The sequence below is a fragment of the Stegostoma tigrinum genome, chromosome 1, assembly GCF_030684315.1.
Source record: "Stegostoma tigrinum isolate sSteTig4 chromosome 1, sSteTig4.hap1, whole genome shotgun sequence".
Taxonomy (NCBI): Eukaryota; Metazoa; Chordata; class Chondrichthyes; order Orectolobiformes; family Stegostomatidae; genus Stegostoma; species Stegostoma tigrinum.
This window is the reverse complement of record NC_081354.1, coordinates 4447985-4471750: the sequence shown is the minus strand read 5'-3', so window position 1 is coordinate 4471750 and position 23766 is coordinate 4447985. Positions and strand designations below refer to the sequence as shown.

The following is a 23766-nucleotide window of genomic DNA, read 5'->3' as shown; positions in this document are numbered from 1 at the left end:
GAAAACACAAAAAAACTTCCTGCTTCCTCTGTCCAGATCTGACCCCATTTCGAAAACTTCTATCAAATCTGCTCTCCACCTTTTGACCAAGGAAGACAACCCCAGTTTCTCCAAGATAACAAAGTGTGGAGCTGGATGAACACAGCAGGCCAAGCAGCATCTTAGGAGCACAAAAGCTGACGTTTCGGGCCTAGACCCTTCATCAGAAAAGGGGGATGGGGAGAGGATTCTGAAATAAATAGGGACAGAGGGGGAGGCGAACTGAAGGTAGATGGAGGAGAAGATAGGTGGAGAGGAGAGTTTGGGTGGGGAGGTAGGGAGGGGATAGGTCAGTCTGGGGAGTACGGACATGTCAAGGAAGCGGGTTGAGATTAGAAGGTAGGAGATGGAGGTGCAGCTTGAGGTAGGAGGAGGGGATCGTTGAGAGGAAGAATAGGTTAGAGAGGCGGAGACGAGCTGGGCTGGTTTTGGGATGCAGTGGGGGGAGACAGCATGCATTTGTTAAAATCAGCCCTCTTCAATTCTCAGATTTGCAATGACAAAAACGAGACTTCCCGAGGCGCAGCACTAACTGGACCAGGAAATAGGCAGCACCCAGGCTTGAACGCGGATCGCAGGGCTTGGAAACCCAACCTATTTTTGTAATTGAACTTCCTCATTCCTGGAGCTATTCACATGAATTTTAACATTTGAAAGGATAATACATTGCAGAACCTTGAAGTCCCAAAGAACTGTTCACAGCAAATGTGATTTTTTTTTAAATAGAGAAATTGCTGGAGAAACTCAGCAGGCCTGGCTGCCAGATATGCTGAGTTGTTCCAGCAGTTTCTGTTTTTTTTCTGGTCTCCAGCATCTACCATTCTTTGTTATATAATACTTTCTGAAGTCAAGTTACTGTTGTAATGCAGGAAACACGTCAGCTAATTTGCCACCAGAAGGCTTCCACAAACAATTCTGTATTGTGATAAACATCAGGTAATCTGTTTTCAGTGTGATGGCGGTCAATATTCACAAGAAAATTGGAGTGTTTGTCCGCACTGTTCTTTGAAATAAAGCTATGGATCTTTTATATCCACTTGAGAGGGTTGACAGCACCTAATTCAACATCTCATCTGGAAGATGTCAACATTTTGGACAGTTCACAGGAGTGTTAGCTTCAATTCGGTACTTATTGAACTAAATAGGCCATGGTAATATCCATATTTATACAGGGACAAGGTAATCCCTGAAGCAGTACAGCCTTCAGTTAAATATTGCAGGCCTAGAAATTTTCTAAAATGTATTATTAGTCTGGGTCTTGAGCAAGGACATTCAAATAAAGTTGTCGTTGGTTCACCATGTTCAGACCCCTAGGGGGAGTTAGAGCCTAGTGTGAATATATTTCATTCAGTTCTGCAGGTGGTGGAGCTGTAACTCAATCAACGTCTTTGCTGTTGGAGTTTGAATTTAAATAGCATCTTTAATATAGTAAACCAACTCATGAATTCACAAAGAGTGCTGTGAAACATCTGATATCAGATCAGAGATGATCAGTAATTTGTTCAAAGCAATAGATCTTCAGAGAGAAAGGTAGTGGGGTTTAGGGAGGGAATTTCAGTACTTAGGCCGCCAGTAACTAAGGGTGTGGGTGTTATGGTGCAGGGATTAAAATCGGGGTGTATGAGAGGTCAGAATTGGAGGTGAGTAGGGACATGAACTATTGAGTTAGGAGTTGGAGTGACCATTTCAGCCCTTTGAGCCTGCTCCTCTATTTAGTGAGATCATGGCTGATCTGATCACTGCATTCTTGACTACTGTGGGAATCTTTCACCCTCTTGCTTGACAAGAATCCACTTACCTCTGCCTTAAAAATTTGATGGACTCTGCTTCCATTTCCTTTCAAAGTAGAAACTTCCAAAAACTCACCACTCACCATGAAGAAACAATGCTCTTTATCTGTCTTACCTGTATCATCCATCCTTTATTTTGAAAGTGACCCCTGGTTCTAAATTCTCCCACAGGTGGAAATGTCCTTTTTAACTCTCCGTGCCCCTCAGAATCTCATCTATTTCAATCAAATTGCCCCTTGTTCTTCTCAACTCCAGTGGATACAAACCTAACCTGTCCAATCTTTTCTCATAGGGCAACCCAAACATTCCATGGATTAGTCTAATAAACATTCTCTGAATTGCCTGCGATGCATATGCATCCTTCATTAAATAAGGTGGTCAGTACAGTACACAGTAACCAGATGTGGCCTCACGAGTGTCCTGTATAACTGAAGCATAACCTCTCTACTTTAGTATTCATTTCCCCTTGCAATAAATTATGTCATTCTGTTTTCCTTCCTAATCCCTTGCTGTACCTTCATACTAACCTGTTGTGATATATGCACTAGAATGCCCAGATCTTTCTGCACCTCAGAGGTATGCAATCTCTCAACATAATGTGCTTCTTTTTTAAATTCTACCTGCCAAAATGGGTAATTACATGTTTTCCCACCATATTTTCCATCTGTCATATCTTTGCTCACTCATCCCTTCATAACATCTTTGTGTACTCTTCACAACTTACTCTCCTACTTATCTGTGTGTCATTTCAAAATTAGTAACTCTACCTTTCATGTCTTAAGCCAGTTCATTTCAATAAATTGTAGACAGATGAAGTTCCTGCACTAAATTCTGTGACACACCACTCATTACATTTTGCCAACCAGAAAATGACTCATTTATGCCTGCTCTCTGCTTCCTGTCAGCTAGCCAATCTTTTATCCATGCCAATGTGTTAGCCACTACAATCTCTCTATGCTTCCTGTGAAGAAGTGAACCTGAGAAAGGAGATTGAAGGGCAGAAATTCTCAATGGCACTCGGTGCTATTTATGTTTCTGATGAAATGGGTAATTCCCAGTTTTTCTTCCCCTTCAGCTATAAAACGCATAAAACTTTTTTTTGTTTGTTTCTGTACGTGTGTGTAGGGTTTTAAATGGGGTTTGTTTCGAATTTTCACGAGTAGAACTATACATTCATAGTTCAAAGCTATTTACTTGTGATTAGAGGATACTTATTTGTAACAAACAGTAGTTCTTGTTAAGTACAGGAACCTGGTCAGCGTTTTTTGTATCCATCAGAAAGATAAATATTGTGTGCTTTGATTAAATCATTAACCATTGTGGTGACCCAGGAGTGGCAGACCTTCAGAATCAGTACACTTGCCCAAACGAGTCATCATACTGGTTCCAGTGTCGAAAAACTAGAACTCACTTCCAATGCACAAGTCTTTGAGACATGTATGTATTTCTCTTACCTTAATTGCCTTGGGAGGATTTGTAAGTGCCTCAGCTAATAATCCAAAACTTACTACCTTTGCAATGCTCCTTATTTTGGTGCCTAGCTCCTCATTCTCTCTATGCAGCAGTCTCTCCTTGTCTTGCCTTGGTGGTGACCTATATGGAGCATAAAGATTGAACCCTTCCCCTCCCACCGCAAGTTCCTCTTCAGCCCTAAGAAGATGTCTTAAACTCTGGCACTAGGCAGGCAATATGGCTGCCTGGACTTTGTGGCAGTGAAAGGGGTTAATTCACCCCTCCCCCACTCTACTGTCTGCCACCACATTCCTTTTGCTCCCCCTACATGAATGGCTTCCTGTACTTGGCCATGTTAAATTGCCAGTTGTGTCCAGGACATGCAGGCTAGGTGGATTAGCCATTGGAAATGCAGAGTTACAGGGGTTAGGAAAGGGAACTGAGTTTGGGTGGTATCCTCTTCAGAGGATTGGTGTGGACTTGATGGGACAAATGGTCTGCTTCAGCGCTGGAAGGATTCAATGATTGTGAGATCACCTCCAAAGAAAGCTGACCAATGTACCAGGAAATTGTATTCTTACATACTATAGTTCAAAGTGTGCTGTACACATTCCAGTATTCATATTATCTGTTTTTCAGTTTCACTTAAGGCAGATGCAGTATTACTGGAATCAAAGCCATTATACAGTGAGAGGTCACAACTGCTCATTTAAAATAGAACGAGTTATAGAATTAAGTGGTATTTTGTAGCTTGGAACCAGGCTAATTGACTTAAGTGGTCAATTCCAATGTTTTGCTTACACACAGTCTCTCATCTTCAGCTAACCCTATTAACATCTTCTTCTATTCCTTACCACCGTATCTAGTTTCTCTGTTAATGCATCCAAACTATTCACTTCACCACTACATTTAGAAGCAGGTTTAATAGTAAAGGTAATTGTCCAGCAATTGCAGGCCAGCCAGTCTTACTTGTGATGGGGAAACTGCTCAAAATAATTATTCAGGATAAAATTATAGTCATGTGAGTATTGATTAAAACAAGGTCAGCCAGGTGGACCTCATAGAATAAGAGTTCCCTGATTGGGGCTGTTAACCTATTCCAATCAGGGAACCCTGGTCGACAGATAGCAACAGGAATGTCAGAGGTTATGTCACTCTGAGAGATGGCTGTGAGGGACTGGAGCAGTTTCAAGGGCTATCCGCATGTACATAAAGGATGACTTGGTGATGGGATCCCATCCTCAGTGGACTTATTACAACATGAAGAAGATGTTGATTCAGTGAGAAGGGCCAGCATGAATTTGTCAAGGAAAAGACATATCTGACTAGGTTGCTGGGGTTCTTGAAGAGGTAAAAGAGAGGGGTGATGAGTGCAGTGCTGTTGATGTGGTGCACATGGACTTGCAGGAAGATTCAATAAATATGGAGCTGGAAAAGCACAGCAGGCCAGGCAGCATCCGAGGAGCAGGCAAATCAATATTTCGGGCCAAAACCCTTTGTCAGGTTTTGGCCCGAAAAGTTAACTTTCCTGTTGCTCAGATGCTGCCTGACCTGCTGTGCTTTTCCAGCTTCACATTTATTGACTCGAACTTCCGACATCTGCAGTCCTTACTGTGTCTGATTTGCAGAAGGAGTTTGATACAGTGCCACACACTAGAGTTGTGAAAAATATTATTGTTTATGGAATAAAAATGTCAGTAGCAACATGGACATGGAATTGGCTGAGTTATAGGAAGTAGAGAGTAATGGTTAACGGGGTTATTTCAGGCTGGAGGAAGGCTTGTGGTAGTGGGACTGGTATTTGGCCTCTGGCTTTTCCTGATGTATAATTGATAATTTAGACCTTAACGTGCAAGGGACAATTTCAAAGTTTTGTGGATGACACAAAATTTGGGAGCATTGTCAACTGTGAGGACAGTGTGGAACTTCAAAAGGACATGGAAAAGTTGGTGGAATGGGCAGATTGATCCACAATGAACTTCATTTGTCAGCTATGTGAGGTGATACATTCTGGTATAATGAACATGGAGAGAGAGTATAAAGTAAAACATGCTAATCTAAAGGTGTTCAGGAGCACACAGACAAAATGTGAAATAGATGCTAGTAAAGTATACAGTGCCCTTAGCTTTATTAATAGGGACACTGAGTTCAAGAGCAAGGAGGTATTGCTGAACTTATATAAGACATTTGTTAGACCTCTGCTGGAGTATTGTGTAAGTGTGGGTGCCACATTATAGGAAGAATGTGAACTAGAGTCACAGAGATTTACAGCATGGAAACGGCCCCCTTTAAACATATTGGAGAGCCTCCAGAGGGGATTTACATCAATGGTTCCAGACATGAGAAACCTGTGTTATTGAAGTAGACTGGTCAGGTTGGGACAATTTTCCTTTGAAAGTAGAAGGCTGAGAAGCAATCTGATCAATGTTTCCAAGTAATGAGGACAGAGCAGATATGGCAAGCTGACCCTGTTAATAGAAGGATGGAGAACGTGAGAGAACAGATTTCAAGTGTTTCGCAATAGAAGCAAATGTGAAATGAGAAAGAAGTGTTTTCACCCTGAGAGTGGTTAGAGTCTGGAATGTACTGCCTGGAAATGTGATGGAGGCAGGTTCCAATGAGGCATTCGGGGGGCATTGGATGATTGTTTCCATTTAAACAGCATGTAAGGGTTACAAAGAAAATGCAGGAGATTGAGAATGTGACAAAATGCTCAGAGAGCTGATGCAGATACAATGCCGACCATAACAGTTCAGTGATTCTGTGAAGTTTCACATTGAGTTATAAACATTGTGCAATTTTTCTTACTGTTCAGTAGAAGTTGACGTGAGATATGTGTGAATAGTTACCCTGAAGTACTGCAGCATACCTTCTGTGTCCTTGAGACATAAAATCCAAGGAAGGTTTCTGAGGAAGGGTCACTGGACCCAAAACATTAACTCTGATTTCTCTTCACAGATGCTGCCAGACCTGCTGAGCTTTTCTAATTAATAGGAGGCTATTTTACAAACAGTAGCACTCTTCGATCAGCACGAAATGCTTCAAATAGTCTGTTAAGTTGGAGTCTGAAATCCTCACACCCGCAAATCATATGCTATGACATGGTGATGATATCATGACCATGTATTTTAAAAGTAGACTGCACTCTAGATGTTTGACAGAACACAACAGGTTTTGAGTCTAATATGACTCTTCTTTTGGAACAGTCCATAGATTCATCCTGTTTTCACCTTCTGTGAACATATATCTCTATATTCGTTACCCATCCCCACACCACTAGCTCCTGCTTTGTATGGTATGCTCTCGCACAGCCAACCCATCTTCAACTGTTCACACTTCTCATTAACACCTACTCAGTGTTTACCTCTTACCTGATTTACCACCAGCCATCACCTTTTCTGCTTCCCTTTACTTTTTCTTTCTTTCTCTCTCTTTCTCTTTTCTAGGCACTGACTTCATTTAATCAACTTATTCCTGTCCTCCTGACTCCCCGCCCACTGTCATCAACATAAACAGCGTCATTTCTCTGCTGCTTTTCAATCTAAAGAAGGGTCACTGGACTGGAATTATTAACACACACACACACTCTCTCTCTCTCTCTCTCTCTCCAAAGATGCTGTCAGAACTGCTGAGTTTCTCCAGCACTTTGTATCTTTTCTACTTATGTCCCTGGACAGCTGTGGCTCACTTGGTAATTAAGTCATGTCAGAGTCAGAAGGCTGTAGGTTCGTGACCCACGCCAAAGACTTAAGCACAAGATCCAGAACTGACAGTCCCAGTGCAGTATTGAGGGAGTGCTTTGCTGCTGGAAATGGTGATTGTTTGATGTGTTCAATAGCAGTTGCCACTGTCCTTTGAGGTGAATCTATTTCAAAGGAGTCATACTGGCCAGTATTCATTTATACATTCAGGGGATGTTAATGTTGCTATATGCCTAGTTTTTATTGTCTGACCAGTGGCTCAGTGGTTAGTACTGCAACCTCACAGCACCAGGGACCCAGGTTCGATTCCACCCTTGGGCAACTGTCTGTGCAGAGTTTGCACATTCTCCCCATGTCTGCATGGGTTTTCTCCCACAGTCCAAAAGATGTGCAGGTTAGGTGGATTGGCCATGCTAAATTGCCTGTCGTGTTCAGGGGTGGGATTATTGGAGGATGGGTCTGGGTGGGATACTCCAAGGGGTGGGATGGACTTGTTGGGCTGAAGGGCTTGTTTTCACACTGTAGGGAATCTAATCTTTTAAAAAAGAGTGTAGAGATGGATGAACACAGCAGGCCAAGCAGCATTTTAGGAGCACAAAAGCCTAGGCCCTTCATCAGAAATGGGGGAAGAGGAGAGGGTTCTGAAATAAATAGGGAGAGAGGGGGAGGCAGATAGAAGAGAAGACAGGTGGAGAGGAGACAGACAAGTTAAAGAGGTGGGGATGGAGCCAGTAGAGGTGAGCGTACGTGGGGTGGGAGGGAGGGGATAGGTCAGTCCGGGGAGGACGGACAGGTCAAGGGGGCGGGGTGAGGTTGGTAGGAAGGAAATAGGGGTGTGGCTTGAGGTGGGAGGAGGAGATAGGTGAGAGGAAGAACAGGTTAGGAAGGTGGGGACGAGCTGGGCTGGTTTTGGGATGCAGTTGGGGGAGGGGAGATTTTGAGGCTTGTGAAATCCACATTGATACCATTGGGCTGTAGGGTTCTGCAATGGAATATGAGTTGCTGTTCCTGCAACCTTCAGGTGGCATCATTGTGGCACTGCAGGGGGCCCAAGATGGACATGTCGTTTGAGGAATGGGAGGGAGAGTTCAAATGATTCATGGCTGGGAGGTGCAGTTGTTTATTGCGAACCGAGTGTAGGTGTTATGCAAAGCGGTCCCCAAGCCTCCACTTGGTTTCTCCAATGTAGAGGAGGCCACCACGGGTACAGCGGATGCAGTATACTACATTGGCACATGTGCAGGTGAACATAGAGTAGCTTTCTTGAAGTCCATGTAGGAATACCTACAATGCCCTTAGGGAGGGAATTCCACGGTTTTAACCCAGCAACACTGAAGAAGCACTGATATATTTCCAAGAGATAATGGGAACTGCAGATGCTGGAGAATCCAAGATAATAAAGTGTGAAGCTGGATGAACACAGCAGGCCAAGCAGCATCTCAAGAGCACAAGAGCTGACATTTTGGGCCTAGACCCTTCATCAGAGAGGGGGATGGGGTGAGGATTCTGGAACAAATAGGGAGAGAGGGGGAGGCGGACCGAAGATGGAGAGAAAAGAAGATAGGTGGAGAGGAGAGTGTAGGTGGGGAGGTAGTGAGGGGATAGGTCAGTCCAGGGAAGACGGACAGGTCAAGGAGGTGGGATGAGGTGAGTAGGTAGGAAATGGAGGTGCGACTTGGGGTGGGAGGAAGGGATGGGTGAGAGGAAGAACAGGTTAGGGACGCAGAGACAGGCTGGACTGGTTTTGTGATGCAGTGGGGGGAGGGAACGATCTGGGCTTGTTGTTGGATGCGGTGGGGGAAGGGGAGATTTTGAAGCTGGTGAAGTCCACATTGATACCATTGGGCTGCAGGGTTCCTCTTGCTCCCCAGACGAGCTCGAACAGTTCATCCACTTCACCAACACCTTCCATCCCAAACTCAAGTTCACCTGGGCCATCTCCAACACATCCCTCACCTTCCTGGACCTCTCAGTCTCCATCTCAGGCAACCAGCTTGTAACTGATGTCCATTTCAAGCCCACCGACTCCCGCAGCTACCTAGAATACACCTCCTCCCACCCACCCTCCTGCAAAAATTCCATCCCCTATTCCCAATTCCTCCGCCTCCGCCGCATCTGCTCCCAGGATGAGGCATTCCACTTCTGCACATCCCAGATGTCCAAGTTCTTCCAGGACCACAACTTTCCCCCCACAGTGGTCAAGAATGCCCTTGACCACGTCTCCCGCATTTCCCGCAACACATCCCTTACACCCCGCCCCCGCCACAACTGCCCAAAGAGGATCCCCCTCGTTCTCACACACCACCCCACCAACCTCTGGATACAACGCATCATCCTCCGACACTTCCGCCATCTACAATCCGACCCCACCACCCAAGACATTTTTCCATCCCCACCCTTGTCTGCTTTCCGGGGAGACCACTCTCTCCGTGACTCCCTTGTTTGCTCCACACTGCCCTCCAACCCCACCACACCCGGCACCTTCCCCTGCAACCGCAGAAAGTGCTACACTTGCCCCCACACCTCCTCCCTCACCCCCATCCCAGGCCCCAAGATGACTTTCCATATTAAGCAGAGGTTCACCTGCACATCTGCCAATGTGGTATACTGTATCCATTGTACCCGGGGTGGCTTCCTCTACATTGGGGAAACCAAGCGGAGGCTTGGGGACCGCTTTGCAGAACACCTCCACTCAGTTCGCAACAACCAACTGCACCTCCCAGTCGTGAACCATTTCACCTCCCCCTCCCATTCTTTTGATGACATGTCCATCATGGGCCTCCTGCAGTGCCACAATGATGCCACTCGAAGGTTGCAGGAACAGCAACTCATATTCCGCTTGGGAACCCTGCAGCCTAATGGTATCAATGTGGACTTCACCAGTTTCAAAATCTCCCCTTCCCCCACCGCATCCCAAAACCAGCCCAGTTTGTCCCCTCCCCCCACTGCATCACACAACCAGCCCAGCTCTTCCCCTCCCCCCACTGCATCCCAAAACCAGCCCAGCTCTTCCCCTCCCCCCACGGCATCCCAAAAACAGCCCAGCCTGTCTCTGCATCCCTAACCTGTTCTTCCTCTCACCCATCCCTTCGTCCAACCCCAAGTCGCACCTCCATTTCCTACCTACTAACCTCATCCCACCACCTTGACCTGTCCATCTTCCCTGGACTGACCTATCCCCTCCCTACCTCCCCACCTATACTCTCCTCTCCACCTATCATCTTTTCTCTCCACCTTCGGTCCGCCTCCCCCTCTCTCCCTATTTATTCCAGAACTCTCACCCCATCCCCCTCTCTGATGAAGGGTCTAGGCCTGAAACGTCAGCTCTTTTGCTCCTGAGATGCTGCTTGGCCTGCTGTGTTCATCCAGCTTCACACTTTATTATCTTGTCGTAGGGTTAATGTGGGTTTGTGTGCCACTCTGATGCCCAGTGGTCATAGAAGTCTTGTGGTGAGTTCTGACGTGTTCCTGATGCAGGGTAGTGTGATGAGTGTGTCGGGGCGTGTAAAATCTTTTTTGATGCTGTGCCTGTAGGCATCTCCTGACCCAGTTCTTTGGATATCCATTATCCTTGAACACTTGGAAGGGATATTCCTCCTCCACTTGGCATAGTTCTATATTGCTGCAGTGTGTTGTTGCCCTTTTATACAGTGGTCGCATGCAGGTTTGTTTGTGTGTGTTGAGATGGTTACTATTGAAGTTCAATACCAGGTCCGTGTATGTGGCTTTTCAGTGTACTTTCATTTGCAGTTCCCCATTTGACTTGCACTTTACCATGACGCCCAGAAATGGGAGTTGTTTGTTCTTCTCCTCTTCTCTGGTAATATTATTCCGGTGAGGGTGTTGTTTATGAGTTTGTGTGTCTGTTCTAGTTTGGTGATGACAAAGGTGTCGTCTACGTAGAGTATCCATAGTTTAGATTGGAGTTGCGGAAGGGCAGTCCTTTTCAGCCTTTGCATCACTGCTTCTGCTATGAGTCCGGAGATATGTGATCCCATGGGGGTCCTGTTGATTTGCTTGTGTGTTTGGCCATTGAAGATGAAGTGGGTGGTCAGGCATAGGTCCAGTAGTTTAAGCATGTTGTCCTTGGAGATGGTTTCACTGGGGTCATGTTCTTGTTCAAGTCATGTTGTCATTGTTTCCCTTGCTAGTGGAATGTGTATTGATGTGAATAGGGCGGTGACATCAAATGAAATCATGGACTCTTCATCCTCTATGTTTATGCCTTTGATGGAGTTGAGGAATTCTTGGGCTGAGTGGATGGAGTGGAGTGATTTGTTGACTAGGTGCTTGAGTTTTCTTTGTAGTCCTCCGGCTAATCTGTGCGATGGAGTGCCTGGTAGGGAGACTACGGATCTGAGGGGCACTTCTGGCTTGTGCACTTTAGGGAGGTCGTAGAGTCGGGGTGTGTTGGTTCCTTCGGGTTTCATTCTTAAGAAGTCTGTTTTGTTGAGCTGTTCTGTTTGTTTAAGTCTTTGTAGCGTGTATAGGACTTTGTTACCCAGTTGTGGTTTCAGGTCAGTTTGTACTGGTCGATATGTGTTCTCGTCGGCAAGCAGTGCTCTTGCTTTGCAGATGTAGTCCTTTTTATTCATTATCACTGTCATGCGCCCTTTGTCTGCAGGTAGTATAGTGATGTTCTTGACCTTCTTTAATCTGTTCCGGGCTTGTCTTTCCCGTGTGTTGAGGGTGTTGAGTTGCCTCTTTCTGGTTAGCGTCGGGACTACTGTCTGTCTTATAGTTTGTTGTGTTTCTTCATTGATATTGCTGATACAAACTGACCCCAGAGTTTAAAAAAATCAGGCGGGAAGACACACCAACGCTTCATTGGAGGCTGCACTGAGGATGTTACCCAGCATGGTAACGAAACGTCTGTAGAACAACAAACCAGCTTGGCGAGACAACCAACCTCAACACCCACAACCCGAGCCACAGATTGACACCAAAACCTTAGGGAGTAGTATTCCCATGGTATGCTACAAACTACCATTACTAAGTGAGATTCATCTGGAGAGTGCTTTCTTTAATCTAACTTTTTTGCAACATTATACCGGTGTCTGCATTTCAGAAGTATTTAATTGCCTATATAGTAGTATTTTGGGATTTCCTAAAGTCAAGAAAAGTTCTATATAAATGCAATACTTCCTTTTCTCAAAAGGATCATGCTCAGTATTGCTTGGCCTCATCCAAGGTGAAGCAGCTATCTGTAATGCTGATGAGATCAGTGAATTGGAGCTGCCACACAGATTTTGCCCGTGACCTTTGACAGTTTTCAAAGAGCATTTTCAACCCTACAATGTTAAATCCTACTACTTGCAGTTCTGTGAAATGGACAGAATATTACACTGGAGGGAATGTCAAAAGCTTTGCATTCTTGATTCACCTTCTAGAGTGAATGTGTAGTGTCATGTGCCTTCTCTCTGCTGCTTTGGAATGAAGAATCAGAATTTTTTTTGGTCCAGTCAGTTTCTATATCAGAATCTGTATAAAATCTCTGCTGATTAATATTTAACTCAAGGACTTAGAACCACAATGTGGAGTTTGGAACCTAACCTCTGTTCCATCTAGATAAACGTTAAAAGCTTCTGCCCTAACTTTTTCAGTGGCTCCTTCTGCAGAGCTGATTTGATTTTGTAAGTTCCGCTCCAAGCCACTCAACTCTCCCTCCGCCTCTGCCTTTTTTTGATACATTGATATCTCCTTTGAGGCTGCCCCTTCTAATTCCTCCCACCAGGATACACAGTGTTGAAAAATGTCGACGCTTTGGGTGCTGCTAATCCTCACGATCCCATTGTTTTCAACTTCTGCAAAATGTGAGTACATGTATTTGGTGTTTCTTTCTAATGTGTGTAGCTTGCAGATGCAGTGCACCGCAGCATTTATCCTAACCGGTGCTTATACTCACAGTTAATGGGACACAAGAACAGTTTTGCTGAAACAACAGTTGGGTCGTTTGCAGCCAATAATTTGGTGCTTGTGTCACACGTTTCACTGTGTTCTTCTACAGCCATTTGGAAGATGAGAGGTTTAATTGTTGAGCATTGAGGGGGATACAGGAATCCACTGTCCCTAATATGGAATTCAGGAGAAACCTCTTTACTCAGAGAGCTATTTACTGGAATTTACTGGACAAATTTTTGATAAATTTAGGAAGAGAGAAGTTGATGAGCTCAAGTTTATGCTGATAGGTTACGTTGAACTGAGCTAAGATTTTTGAGTTGATTTATTGTCACATGTACCTAGGTACAGTGAAAGGTATTGTTTTGCATGCAGTGCAGGTAGATCACACCATACAAAGTGTATTTGGGTAATAGAGTGAGGAATGTAATGTTGTGGCTACAGAGAAGGCGCACAAAGAGTGAGATCAATGTCAAATTTAAAATTTGAGAGGTCCATTCAGAAGTCTAATAACCGCGGGGAAGATGAGACGATGCTCTTGCAGAGTTTAAGATGACAGGTGGATGAGTTGGGTCAAGTGGCTTGTGTCTGTCCTGTTGATTCGATTCAATTCCTTAATATGGAATTAAAGAAACTTATCTGGGCTGAATGGCCTTTATTTTGTTCTTTTGAGCTTAATTTTTTTCTCTTCTGATTTGAACCTACTGTGTTCATTATGTATTAGGAGCCAATGGGAACATAACATGTTGTTTTTGCCTATACAAGGATATCAATTCGCACAAATTGCACGCCATAAAAATTGGGTGGCATATTCCTTCACAGTATCCAGGCAAACATGAATATAAAAGTAAGGTCATGAGTAGGCCATTCAGCCCCTCAAGCCTACTCTGTCATTTGATAAAGCCATAGCCGATCAACTCCACTTTGCTTCCTCCTACACCCTCTGACTCCCGTGTCAATCAAGAATCTATCTCACTAATGTTAGAAATCTTCAATGATGCTGCCTCTACTGCTGCCTGGGAAGGGAGTTACACAGCCTGACTAGAGGATAAATATTGTCCTCAGTCTAACACGCCAACCAGAATGCCAGCTGAGCAGGGGTGGAAAGATTAAAGGGTCAGTGATTGTCTAATTCGGGGAAAATGAAAGCCTCTGAGAAGATATTTCTCAAACGGTCAAGATTCTTCAGGAATAAATAAACTGAATAGTGAAAATAGTGTCAGTGTTGTTATGGTCTTCGGGACACAAGAGCTAAAGCTTAAAAAAAAAAGTTTGGATTAAATTACATTACACAGAAGATTATGAATTTGGCAAATGGGCAAAGCACTACAGGAGAATTGAATAGATATTTTAAGGAATGGATGATTGAATGTTGTTGATGTTTGAGATAACTATAATCCACAGTCTTTTCTGGTCATACATTTTCCAATGTTCTTACAGCTTTCAAAACTTTGTAGAATTCATTCACAGGATGCCAGCTTTATTGCCCATCCCTAAATGCCCTGGAGAAGATGGTTCTGGGCCACCTTCTTGAATACAACTGAGTGGTTTCCTGTGTCGTTAAGAGTCAGCTACATTGCTGTGGACCTGGTGGTCCTGTGGGCCAGGTTGGGTAAAGGTGATAGATTTCCTTCTCTGAAGGGTATGAATGAACAAGATGGTTTTTTCATCAATCCAGTAGTTTCAGAGTCACTACACCAAGTGTAGCTATTTCATTCCAGGTTTATTTATTCAATTCAATTCCATCAGCTGTTGTGGTGATGTTTGAACCCATGTTCCCAGATTATTAGCCCAGACTTTGGAATTATTTGAATAAAGAATTATTCCATTTGTTAATATATCCCACCAGCTGTAAACCAGGTAGTGGCTCCACATTATTGTAAATAACTGCAATTTGAGTCCAGGAAGAAGCTTGCCTCTGAATGTGAATATGGATTCTGCACCTCCTTTAACTCTACTTTGTATTTAAAGGCTTTAAAATGATGGTATTTTACAGCATAGTTCAATTCAGAGTACGATTCAACTCGTGCCACAACTCAATCACCTTGTCCCTTTGAAATTTTCCTTCCTAATTATAGATCCAACTCCCTTTTAAAAGTTATTATTCAATCTGCTTTCGACATCATTTCAGGTAACACGTCCATACAACTCGCTGTACTAAAACATCACACTGCAGTTTCTCTATATAACTCTGTTTGAAAATCTTGTGAGAGGTTGGAAGAACACATATTGTACTGATGTTGCAGCCTAGACCCTAAAAGAATATTATATGTGTTGTGGATCTATGCAGATGTATTATTATGTCCTTTATGGAGCACCTTCTGTCTTTTCAATAAATAGTTACTTTTTGCATTGCTACAACTCATTGTCCTTAGTTAGACTCTCAGGGGCATGGCTTAGAGCTGAGCTTACATGCCTCTTGAGCCTATCAGACAATGACACATGTTTTCCCATCCAGTGAACATGGCTGTATCTTTCCCCTGTGCAGTAAACCCAGTGTGTGTGCCTATGTGGGTGTAGGTTCTGGGGGTGGAGGGGGGAGACTGCGAGTTAGTTGAGTTAGTGTTTCGTTGTGGGGGAGGCTTAAACAAAAGCAAAATACTGCAGAAGCTGGATATCTGAAACAAATACAGAATGCTGGATGAGTTCAGCTGGTCGGACCACATCCTTAGAGAGAGAAACAGAGTTAATGTTTTGAGTCCAGTTTGGCTCTTCTTTAGAACTGAAAGGAGTTGAAGATTGGCTTTGTTTAAACTTTCAACAGAGGTGGAGGAGGGCCAAATGTGACAGCAGTAGTGGTGGCCCAGTGTAAAAGGCAAAACTATTGTTAAACATTAACACAGAGTGCAGCGGTTCACGAAGTCAGTTCACTGCCACCTTCTCAAGGGCAACTAGGAATGGGAAATAAATGCTGGCTAGCAATGCCGTCATCCCATGAATAACTAGAATAAAACAAAAAAAACCTTTAGAATCTTGCACTGGGTTTCCACACCACCTGTGACCTTCTTTCCTCCTCCACTTCTTCCTCAGAAGAAATACTTTTGGTAATGTTAACTGTGCTTTTCCCCATGAGGATAAAACTTAGGTAGATGTTTGGAGGTGCTGAGTCACATCTGCCCACTTTACATCATTTCCTCAATAATTGCTTTCAGGTTTTGTTTTAGTGGTGAGCTGGCTGTAACATAGAATCACACAGAAGTTGCAGTACAGAATGACACCTTATGGCCCATCAAGCCCATGTCAAGATTTATTTTCCATATATGCCTTCTCCCATTTTTGATGATACAATTGAGTCAAGGATTATGGTGGAGCTGACAGGAAAGTGGAGTTACAGCCATAATCAGATCAGCCTCACTCACATTGAAAGGTGGAATAGCTCAATGGGCTGAATGGCCTACTGCTCCCATCTCTTATGATCAAACTTTATCAAGATATCCTTCTGGTATTTTCCATCTCATCAGTTCACCTGGATTTCCTTTTACATGGAGTTATATTACTTGCTTCAACCACTTGCTGCAGAGAGTGAGTTCCAGATTGTCACCACTCCCTGGGAAATGAAGTTTCTTTTGATTTTTTTACTAGATCTCTTGTGACTACCTTATCTTTTATAATCCCTCATCTTGGTCTTCCCAGTGGAAAAGTTGAAACATCTTCTCCATGTTTTCCCTGATAAACTGCTTCAAAATGTACATCCTTTATTCAGTCAACTGATTTTTTTAGAGATAAGAGCTCCACGACCTTCAGCCTTTCTTAGTGATTTGAATCTCAGTGTGGCAAGAGACAGAGAAATTTGCAATTGATTGATTTTATTTATGATATGCCATTCTTTAGAAAGGGGTTGATACAGTTCTGGAGACCAATCACATCGAGGAACATGGAGATAGTACAGGATAGTGGCAATGAGGAAAGCTGATCAGCTATGATCTAATTGAGAGGCGGAACAGGCTGAATTGAATGAATGGTCTCCTTCTGTTTCTGTGTATCTGAACGGTTGCATGCTGTTTTCAGGCAGAGGGTTGCAGTAGTTTCTGAACCGCTGTGCACACAACATTGTGCTTTAACTTGTCCACTGAAACATGGATTCATGGGGATAGTTCGGTGTGGTTGATGTAAAGTTCCAACTCAAAAACCTGCAGGCAAGTTTGAACTTTTGCACCCAGTTTTATGGATTGTGACAACAATGTATTTTGATAAGCTGCTTGAGGGGGAATTGTTCCATTGAGTTTATGAAGACTTCATCTTATCATGCACTTAATATAATTAGTGTAATTTCTATGTGTCTGTACTTCATCGAGCCACAAGCATTGTATCCCATCTCAAGACATCAGTACTAGTGCTTCTGAAAATCTCTCTGGAGTGCCCAGAGAGAAATAGAGTTGTAGCTCATATCATGCTTTAGTTATACAGGATATTGGTGAGACCACTTCCAGAGGACTGTGCACTAATACCACGCAAGATGTAAAAGCAGAAGTAAGCCATTCAGCCAAGCGAGTCTGCTCTGCTGATCTAATCATCCTCAACTCCATTTTCCTGCCTTATTCCCACAACCCTGAGTTCCCTTACTGATTAAAAAAAATCTGTTATTCTCAGCCTTGAATATACTAACAATCCAGCCCCAGAAGCCCTCTAAATACAGTACTAGTCTCCTTATTTAAGGAAGGAATTAAATGCTTGGGAATCAGCACAGAGGAAATTTACTACACTAATATCTGGAATGGGTTGTTTGTATTATAAGAAAAGGTTAAACTGGTCAAACTTATATTTTCTGGAGTTGAAAAGAGTGAGAGATGATCTCTTGTCTCTCCTGGAACTGAAATCCATGTATTGATCAGCTTAGTGCAAAGAACTTTTTTGGTATCAATAATTTGTCCGGTACTAATTTAAATTTGTGACCCCTTGTCCTCACAGAATCATAGATCCCTCATAAGTCACAGTAGGGAGCAATTATACTATTTGTGCATACATTAGCTCTATTATGAGCCTTCCAATTAATTTTACTCCTCCACCCTTTCTCCGTAGCCTGAAAATCTTTCCTTTGAATATTTTCCTTTTCAATTCCAGCTTTGATATTTACTGTTAAATTCCACCAGCCAATCAGGCAGGACCCTCCGTACACTCATTGCTTCATTTGAGGACATTTCCTAAACATATTTTTTTTTTAACTATCTTTTACACCCTGCAAGATCATTTCACAGTTAAAATTCCAAAATGAGTAAGCTGAAGGCTCTCCTTCTGAATTAACTTGTGTTAAATATATATACTGCTGCTGATGTGCTATATTTAATGGAGGTGATGAGAGAGACAAACTTGTCACTGCAGAGCTGTTTAGAACCCCTCATCACCTGATTTCATGAAGGCCCACTGCATTAAGCTGCATCCAGGTACTAAGAAACATACAAAGTAGGATCAGATGTAGACCATTCAGCCCTGCCTATTCTTCCATTCAATAAGATCATGGCTGATCTGTTTGTTTTTTGAATTTCACATTCCCATCTTTAGTAACCGTTGCTTATAAGAACCCTCTATCCCTGTATATTTTTATTCACCTACTTCCACTGTCCTCTGAGGCAGACAGATCGAAAGTCTCTTAAAGAGGAAAGGTTTGTGTTCAGCAAGGGTGATATCTTAATTTTAGAACAGTGTCCCCTGGTTATGGATCACCCACAACAGGAGACATTGTTTCCTCATCTACCTTATCAAGACTGTTTAGGATCTAATACACTTTGATCAACTCATCCCTCATTCTTTGGGCTCATTTCAACTTGAGTTTCAATATGTCCAATTTCCCTCACAAGACCACCTGCTTATTCCAAGTTCAATGTAATAAATCTGAGCTACTTCCAATACATTAATATCCTTTCTTAAATAAGGAAACCAAAACTGCACACAATATTCGAGATATGGTCTCATGTGTATAATTGAAATATAACACCATTCCTTTAATCAGAGGTAATGAGAACTGCAGATGCTGGAGAATCCAAGATAACAAAGTGCGGAGCTGGATGAACACAGCAGGCCAAGCAGCATCTCAGGAGCACAAAAGCTGACGTTTCTGATAAAGAGTCTAGGCCTGAAACGTCAGCTTTTGTGCTCCTAAGATGCTGCTTGGCCTGCTGTGTTCATCCAGCTTCACACTTTGTTATCTACCATTCCTTTAATGTTCAATTTATTTAATAATAAAGGGTATCAATCCCTTAGCCTTCTTGTTATGTGCTGTGATAACAAAGTGTGGAGCTGGATGAATGCAGCAGGCCAAGCAGCATCTTAGGAGTGCAAAAGCTGATGTTTCGGGCCTAGACCTTTCATCAGAAACGTCAGCTTTTGTGCTCCTATGATGCTGCTTGGCCTGCTGTGTTCATCCAGCTCCACACTTTGTTATCTTGGATTCTCCAGCATCTGCAGTTCCCATTATCTTTGTTATGTGCTATACCTGCTAGTATTCACAACTTCTCCTACATAAGAGTGATGCTATGAAGTTCACAGTATGTACACTGTCTGCCTGAAACCAAGTGATAAGCTATTAAAAAAATATCTGGGGCAACTTGAAAAAGATACTCCGGGAAATTTTTCTCCTACACCTTAGTTAATCAAGCAATTTCTAGAGATCACTCTGACCCAGATTAGTTTCACCTTCTCTGCCTTTGAGCCACTCCAGGACTCAATGGTCAAGGAAGGTGTGTTTGTATCTTGTCTAAGCAGGTTGAAAATCAACCTGTGAGCCCTTCCAACACATGCCAAGGACAGGAGTGAAAGGAGAAATTCCTGCTCAGCCATGTGATGGGAAGAAATTCGGAGACTCTGCCCTCACTGTCTATAGCACCAGGCCTCAATATGCAGGTAAAAGCATATGTTGCCACAGCACTCAGCCTCACTGAGCATGCTGTGACTCCTTTTGTTTGATTGAGGTGATCACAGCCTCAGAATAACCAACAGAAAGGATTAAGGTCAAGAACTGTTTAACAAGTTATAGCTTGTGAAAATCTTCCATGACATTGCTATCAACAAATAGTGACAGGAAGTAGGGTTTTTGTCCTGCAGTGGTAGTGTCCCTGACTCTGAGCCAGAAGGACGGGTTCAAGACTCAAGATTCTTGGAGCGACAGACAGTTTTGGCAGAGTCTCCAGCTTTCCTTCTATCACAGGCCAGACCAGAAATCTCTCCTGCTGTTACTGCTAGCTCTTTGCATGTGTTTAAGTGGCTTGCAGGTTGATATTCAACCTGGGCTAGAGGTGTTTTATGATACACCTGAACAGGAAGATTACAAATATCTGTACTGACAGGAGCATATTGTAATCTATCAATTCAAACTGCAAAGTGTATCTGGGTGTGATTAGACTTTGGCTGAGTGTTTTATGTAGGATCTAGATCCTGAAAATGCTCATCAGTTAGAAGCTAATTCCCCCAATCATACCCGAAGGTCATTTAGAGAGTAATTTTTTTTTGCAGTAATCCAGCATCTTCAGGAAATGACTTTTTTCTCATGATTGACTTGCATCTATAATGATGAAATGTGGTGATCCAGGGCTGGATGGTCTATGTCAGATCTGCTCAAATTCCACTGGTAGCTGTCCCTGTGGTAATGTTTAAATTGATTCAGAGAATACAGGACCATGAGGATGTCACTCAGCTCATCAATTCTGTTTTACCATTAGATTAGGTCAACCCACCTTCATTGCATAATGCAATAAAATGCCCCGATTGATTATAAATCAACTAATCTGTTTTATAATGTTCCCTTAATCCCTGGGCCTCAGTAGCTGGATGGAATTGCGAATTTCTGCTATTCTCCTTAATATCACTTTTCAATTGCCTGGTTCAAATTGTGAGATTATGGCTCCTTTTTTGTGGATTCTACCAGAGTTTGTCTCTAAATAATCCATCGAGTCATTTAATCATCAGCCAAAGAGATTGCCCTAAAACTCCTGGATTCAACAGTTTGATACTTCTGAATTCATGAGCTAAAGTGTGATGGAAATTTATCATTTGAGTGAAAAATGCACAAAACCTTCTATACATTAACAATATAGACACATTGTTTTCACTGTAATGCAATTAATATTCTCTCATATGTTTCAGGTAGTTACACGCAATATTTCCAGCCTGTTTGGGCAGATTTTATTGCCCCTCCCTAATTGCCCCTTCAGAAGGTGGGGGTGAGCTGCCTTCATGAATTGCTGCAGTGCACCTGCTGTGGGTTGACCCGCTATGCCCTTAGGGAGAGAATTCTCAAATAAGCTGAGCACGGTGCCAAGGCAGAAGTAGGGGTTGTTTTAGTGAGGGTGCTGATCTGTTATTGACATCTCACCTTGGAGAGAAGTGGGAAGCTGACGGTGAGGAGAGTCTGGTTCAGCCTCCAGGAAAAAGCTTATGGATTGAGGGTTGTGTCAGAATCTGAACCAAATGACTTTGGTCTTCCCAATAGCCAGTTGGAGGAAATTTCTGCTCTGCCTGGAAAGGATTTCAGAAAAGCAGTTTGAGAAATCAGAAACAGTAGAGGGGTTAAAATTGTGCTCAGAGATAATGGGAACTGCAGATGCTGGAGAATCCAAGATAACAAAGTGTGGGGATGGATGAACACAGCAGGCCAAGCAGCATCTTAGGAGCACAAAAGCTGACATTTCGGGCCTAGGCCCTTCATCAGAAAGGTTTTCTAATGAAGGGTCTAAGCCCGAAACGTCAGCTTTTGTGCTCCTAAGATGCTGCTTGGCCTGCTGTTTTCATCCAGCCCCACACTTTGTTATCAGAGACAGTAGAGGGATCAAGAGAGAGGCAAAAGAGAACTGACTGTCACCATTCAATAAGAAAAATGTACTTTCTTTTACTAACACCTTTAGGTCCAAGGTTGTGAAGGCTAGGTGGACCAGTCATGGTAATTTGCCCCATAGTGTCCCAGGATGTGTGGACTAGGTGGGTTAGCCATGGGAAATGCAGGGTTATGGGGATGAGTTGGGGTTCGTGCTAAGTCTGTGTGGGTTGTTCTTCAGAGGGTCAGTGCAGACTCAAAGGACTGAATGGCCGCTTTTCATGCTGTAGGGATTTTATGATTCTGTGATTTCAGGTCCCTTGCTGTAAGTTTGGTTCTCTGATGCAAACTCTGATGAACTTTCTAATGAGGCGATGCAATCGTTGCATGGGGAACTGACACAAAGTGGACAGCAACCTTCACTTTCAACAAAGTGGGTGTGAACTGAGATACTCCTCTTAGGAGCACAGCTTGTTTACAATCCAGCTTATTGTAATTTTAATTTGCTGTTTTTAACCAGCACAACGTGATGGACCAAGGTTTAATGCAGAGAAGACCTACAAATACAGTTATACCATGGAGGTACAGTTAGACAGAGGTAGAGGAATGGACAAAGACAGTGCTGGATTTAAAATTGCATCCAGCATCAATGTTGACTTGCTGTGGAGAAACTCAAGCAATGAAGGCGATCAGCTTATCCGAATTACGGTAGGTACAGATTAACGGTAACTGTTTTAACCGTAGAATGATTGAACGCTCGAGGGGACCATTTGGCTGCTTGTACCTGTACTGGGAGTGAAGGTGGAGGGAGGATTTGCTAGGAGAGAAGAATACTTTCTGCTTTTGGCGATTGTTCTCTTCTCTCCCTTTGAAACCCCTTCTTGGCTCTTTCTTTAGCTTCAGTCACAAGGCTCACAAATGTCAGTATAGCAAGAGATAATAGGAACTACAGATGCTGGAGAATCCAAGATAACAAGGTGTAGAGCTGGATGAACACAGCAGGCCAAGCGCATCATAGGAGCAGGAAAGCTGACGTTTCGGGCCTAGACCCTTCATCAGAAATGGGGGAGGGGAAGAGGATTCTGAAATAAATAGGGAGAGAGGGGGAGGTGGAGAGAAGATGGATAGAGGAAAAGATAGGTGGAGAATTGTCTGTCTCCTCTCCACCTAACTTCTCCACTATCCATCTTCAATCCGCCTCTCCCTCTTTCCCTATTTATTTCAGAATCCCCTTCCCCTCCCCCATCTCTGATGAAGGGTCTAGGCCCGAAACGTCAGCTTTCCTGCTCCCCTGATGCTGCTTGGCCTGCTGTGTTCATCCAGCTCTACACCTTGTTGTCTCAGTATAGCAAGAGTTAGGCTGCTGACAGGAATCCACTGATTAACTAAGTGACTGAGTAATTACAGGGAGGGGCAAAAGGCAGGTCCCAGCAGGGAGCAGTGGAGAGAGGTCATTGCTGCCAATTGTCTGTTGCTCCTATGCTGCTGTGTTTGTGCCCGGGCATCCTTGGAGGGGGAGCACACGATGTCCACACTCAATACTTTTAGACAGTTGGGCACCATAGAGGGTGGGTTGCCTTATCTCCCCTTCCAATTCCATTTTGATGTAAGCCCCTCCCTCACTCCCTACTTCTCCCTAATATTTGGTCGTTTGTATTGCCTTTAGAGAACACAGAAGAGTACAGTACAGGAACAGGCCCTTCGGCCCACCATGCCTGTGCCACTGTTGGGTATTTTATTTAACTTGATTAGTTGGAAAAACGGGAGCTTTAATTGGTGAAGGGTAAATGATGACCATTACCATGGGTAATTTGGTTGTGGGGATACTTACTGTTTTTGGGGTGGCACAGTGGCTCTCCACAGTTAGCACTGCAGCCTCACAGCACCAGAAACTTGGGTTTGATTCCATCCTCCGGCGACTGTCTGTGTGAAGTTTACACATTCACCGTGTGTCTGTGTGGGTTTCCTCCAGCTGCTCCGGTTTCCTTCTGCAGTCCAAATATGTGCAGGCTAGGTGGATTGGCCATGCTAAAGTGCCCAGCGATGTTCAGGTTAGGTGAATTAGCAATGGGATAGACAGGGTGATAGGTAGGAGGAATGGGTCTGATTGTGATGCTCTTATGGAGGGCTGAATGGCCTGCTT

At 43.5% G+C, this 23766-nt stretch overlaps 1 protein-coding gene across 1 annotated transcript in view; it reads left to right on the top strand.

Moving 5' to 3' along the window:
- Nucleotides 1-12582: 12582 nt before the first annotated feature.
- The window catches only part of mttp (microsomal triglyceride transfer protein), a 54396-nt gene continuing 43212 nt past the window's right edge, over nucleotides 12583-23766 (top strand). Inside the window, exons 1-2 of the mRNA XM_048527808.2 lie at nucleotides 12583-12795; nucleotides 22144-22331. Coding sequence (XP_048383765.1) covers nucleotides 12735-12795; nucleotides 22144-22331 — 249 coding nt within the window. The 5' untranslated portion in view covers nucleotides 12583-12734. The remainder of the gene's footprint in view (nucleotides 12796-22143; nucleotides 22332-23766) is intronic.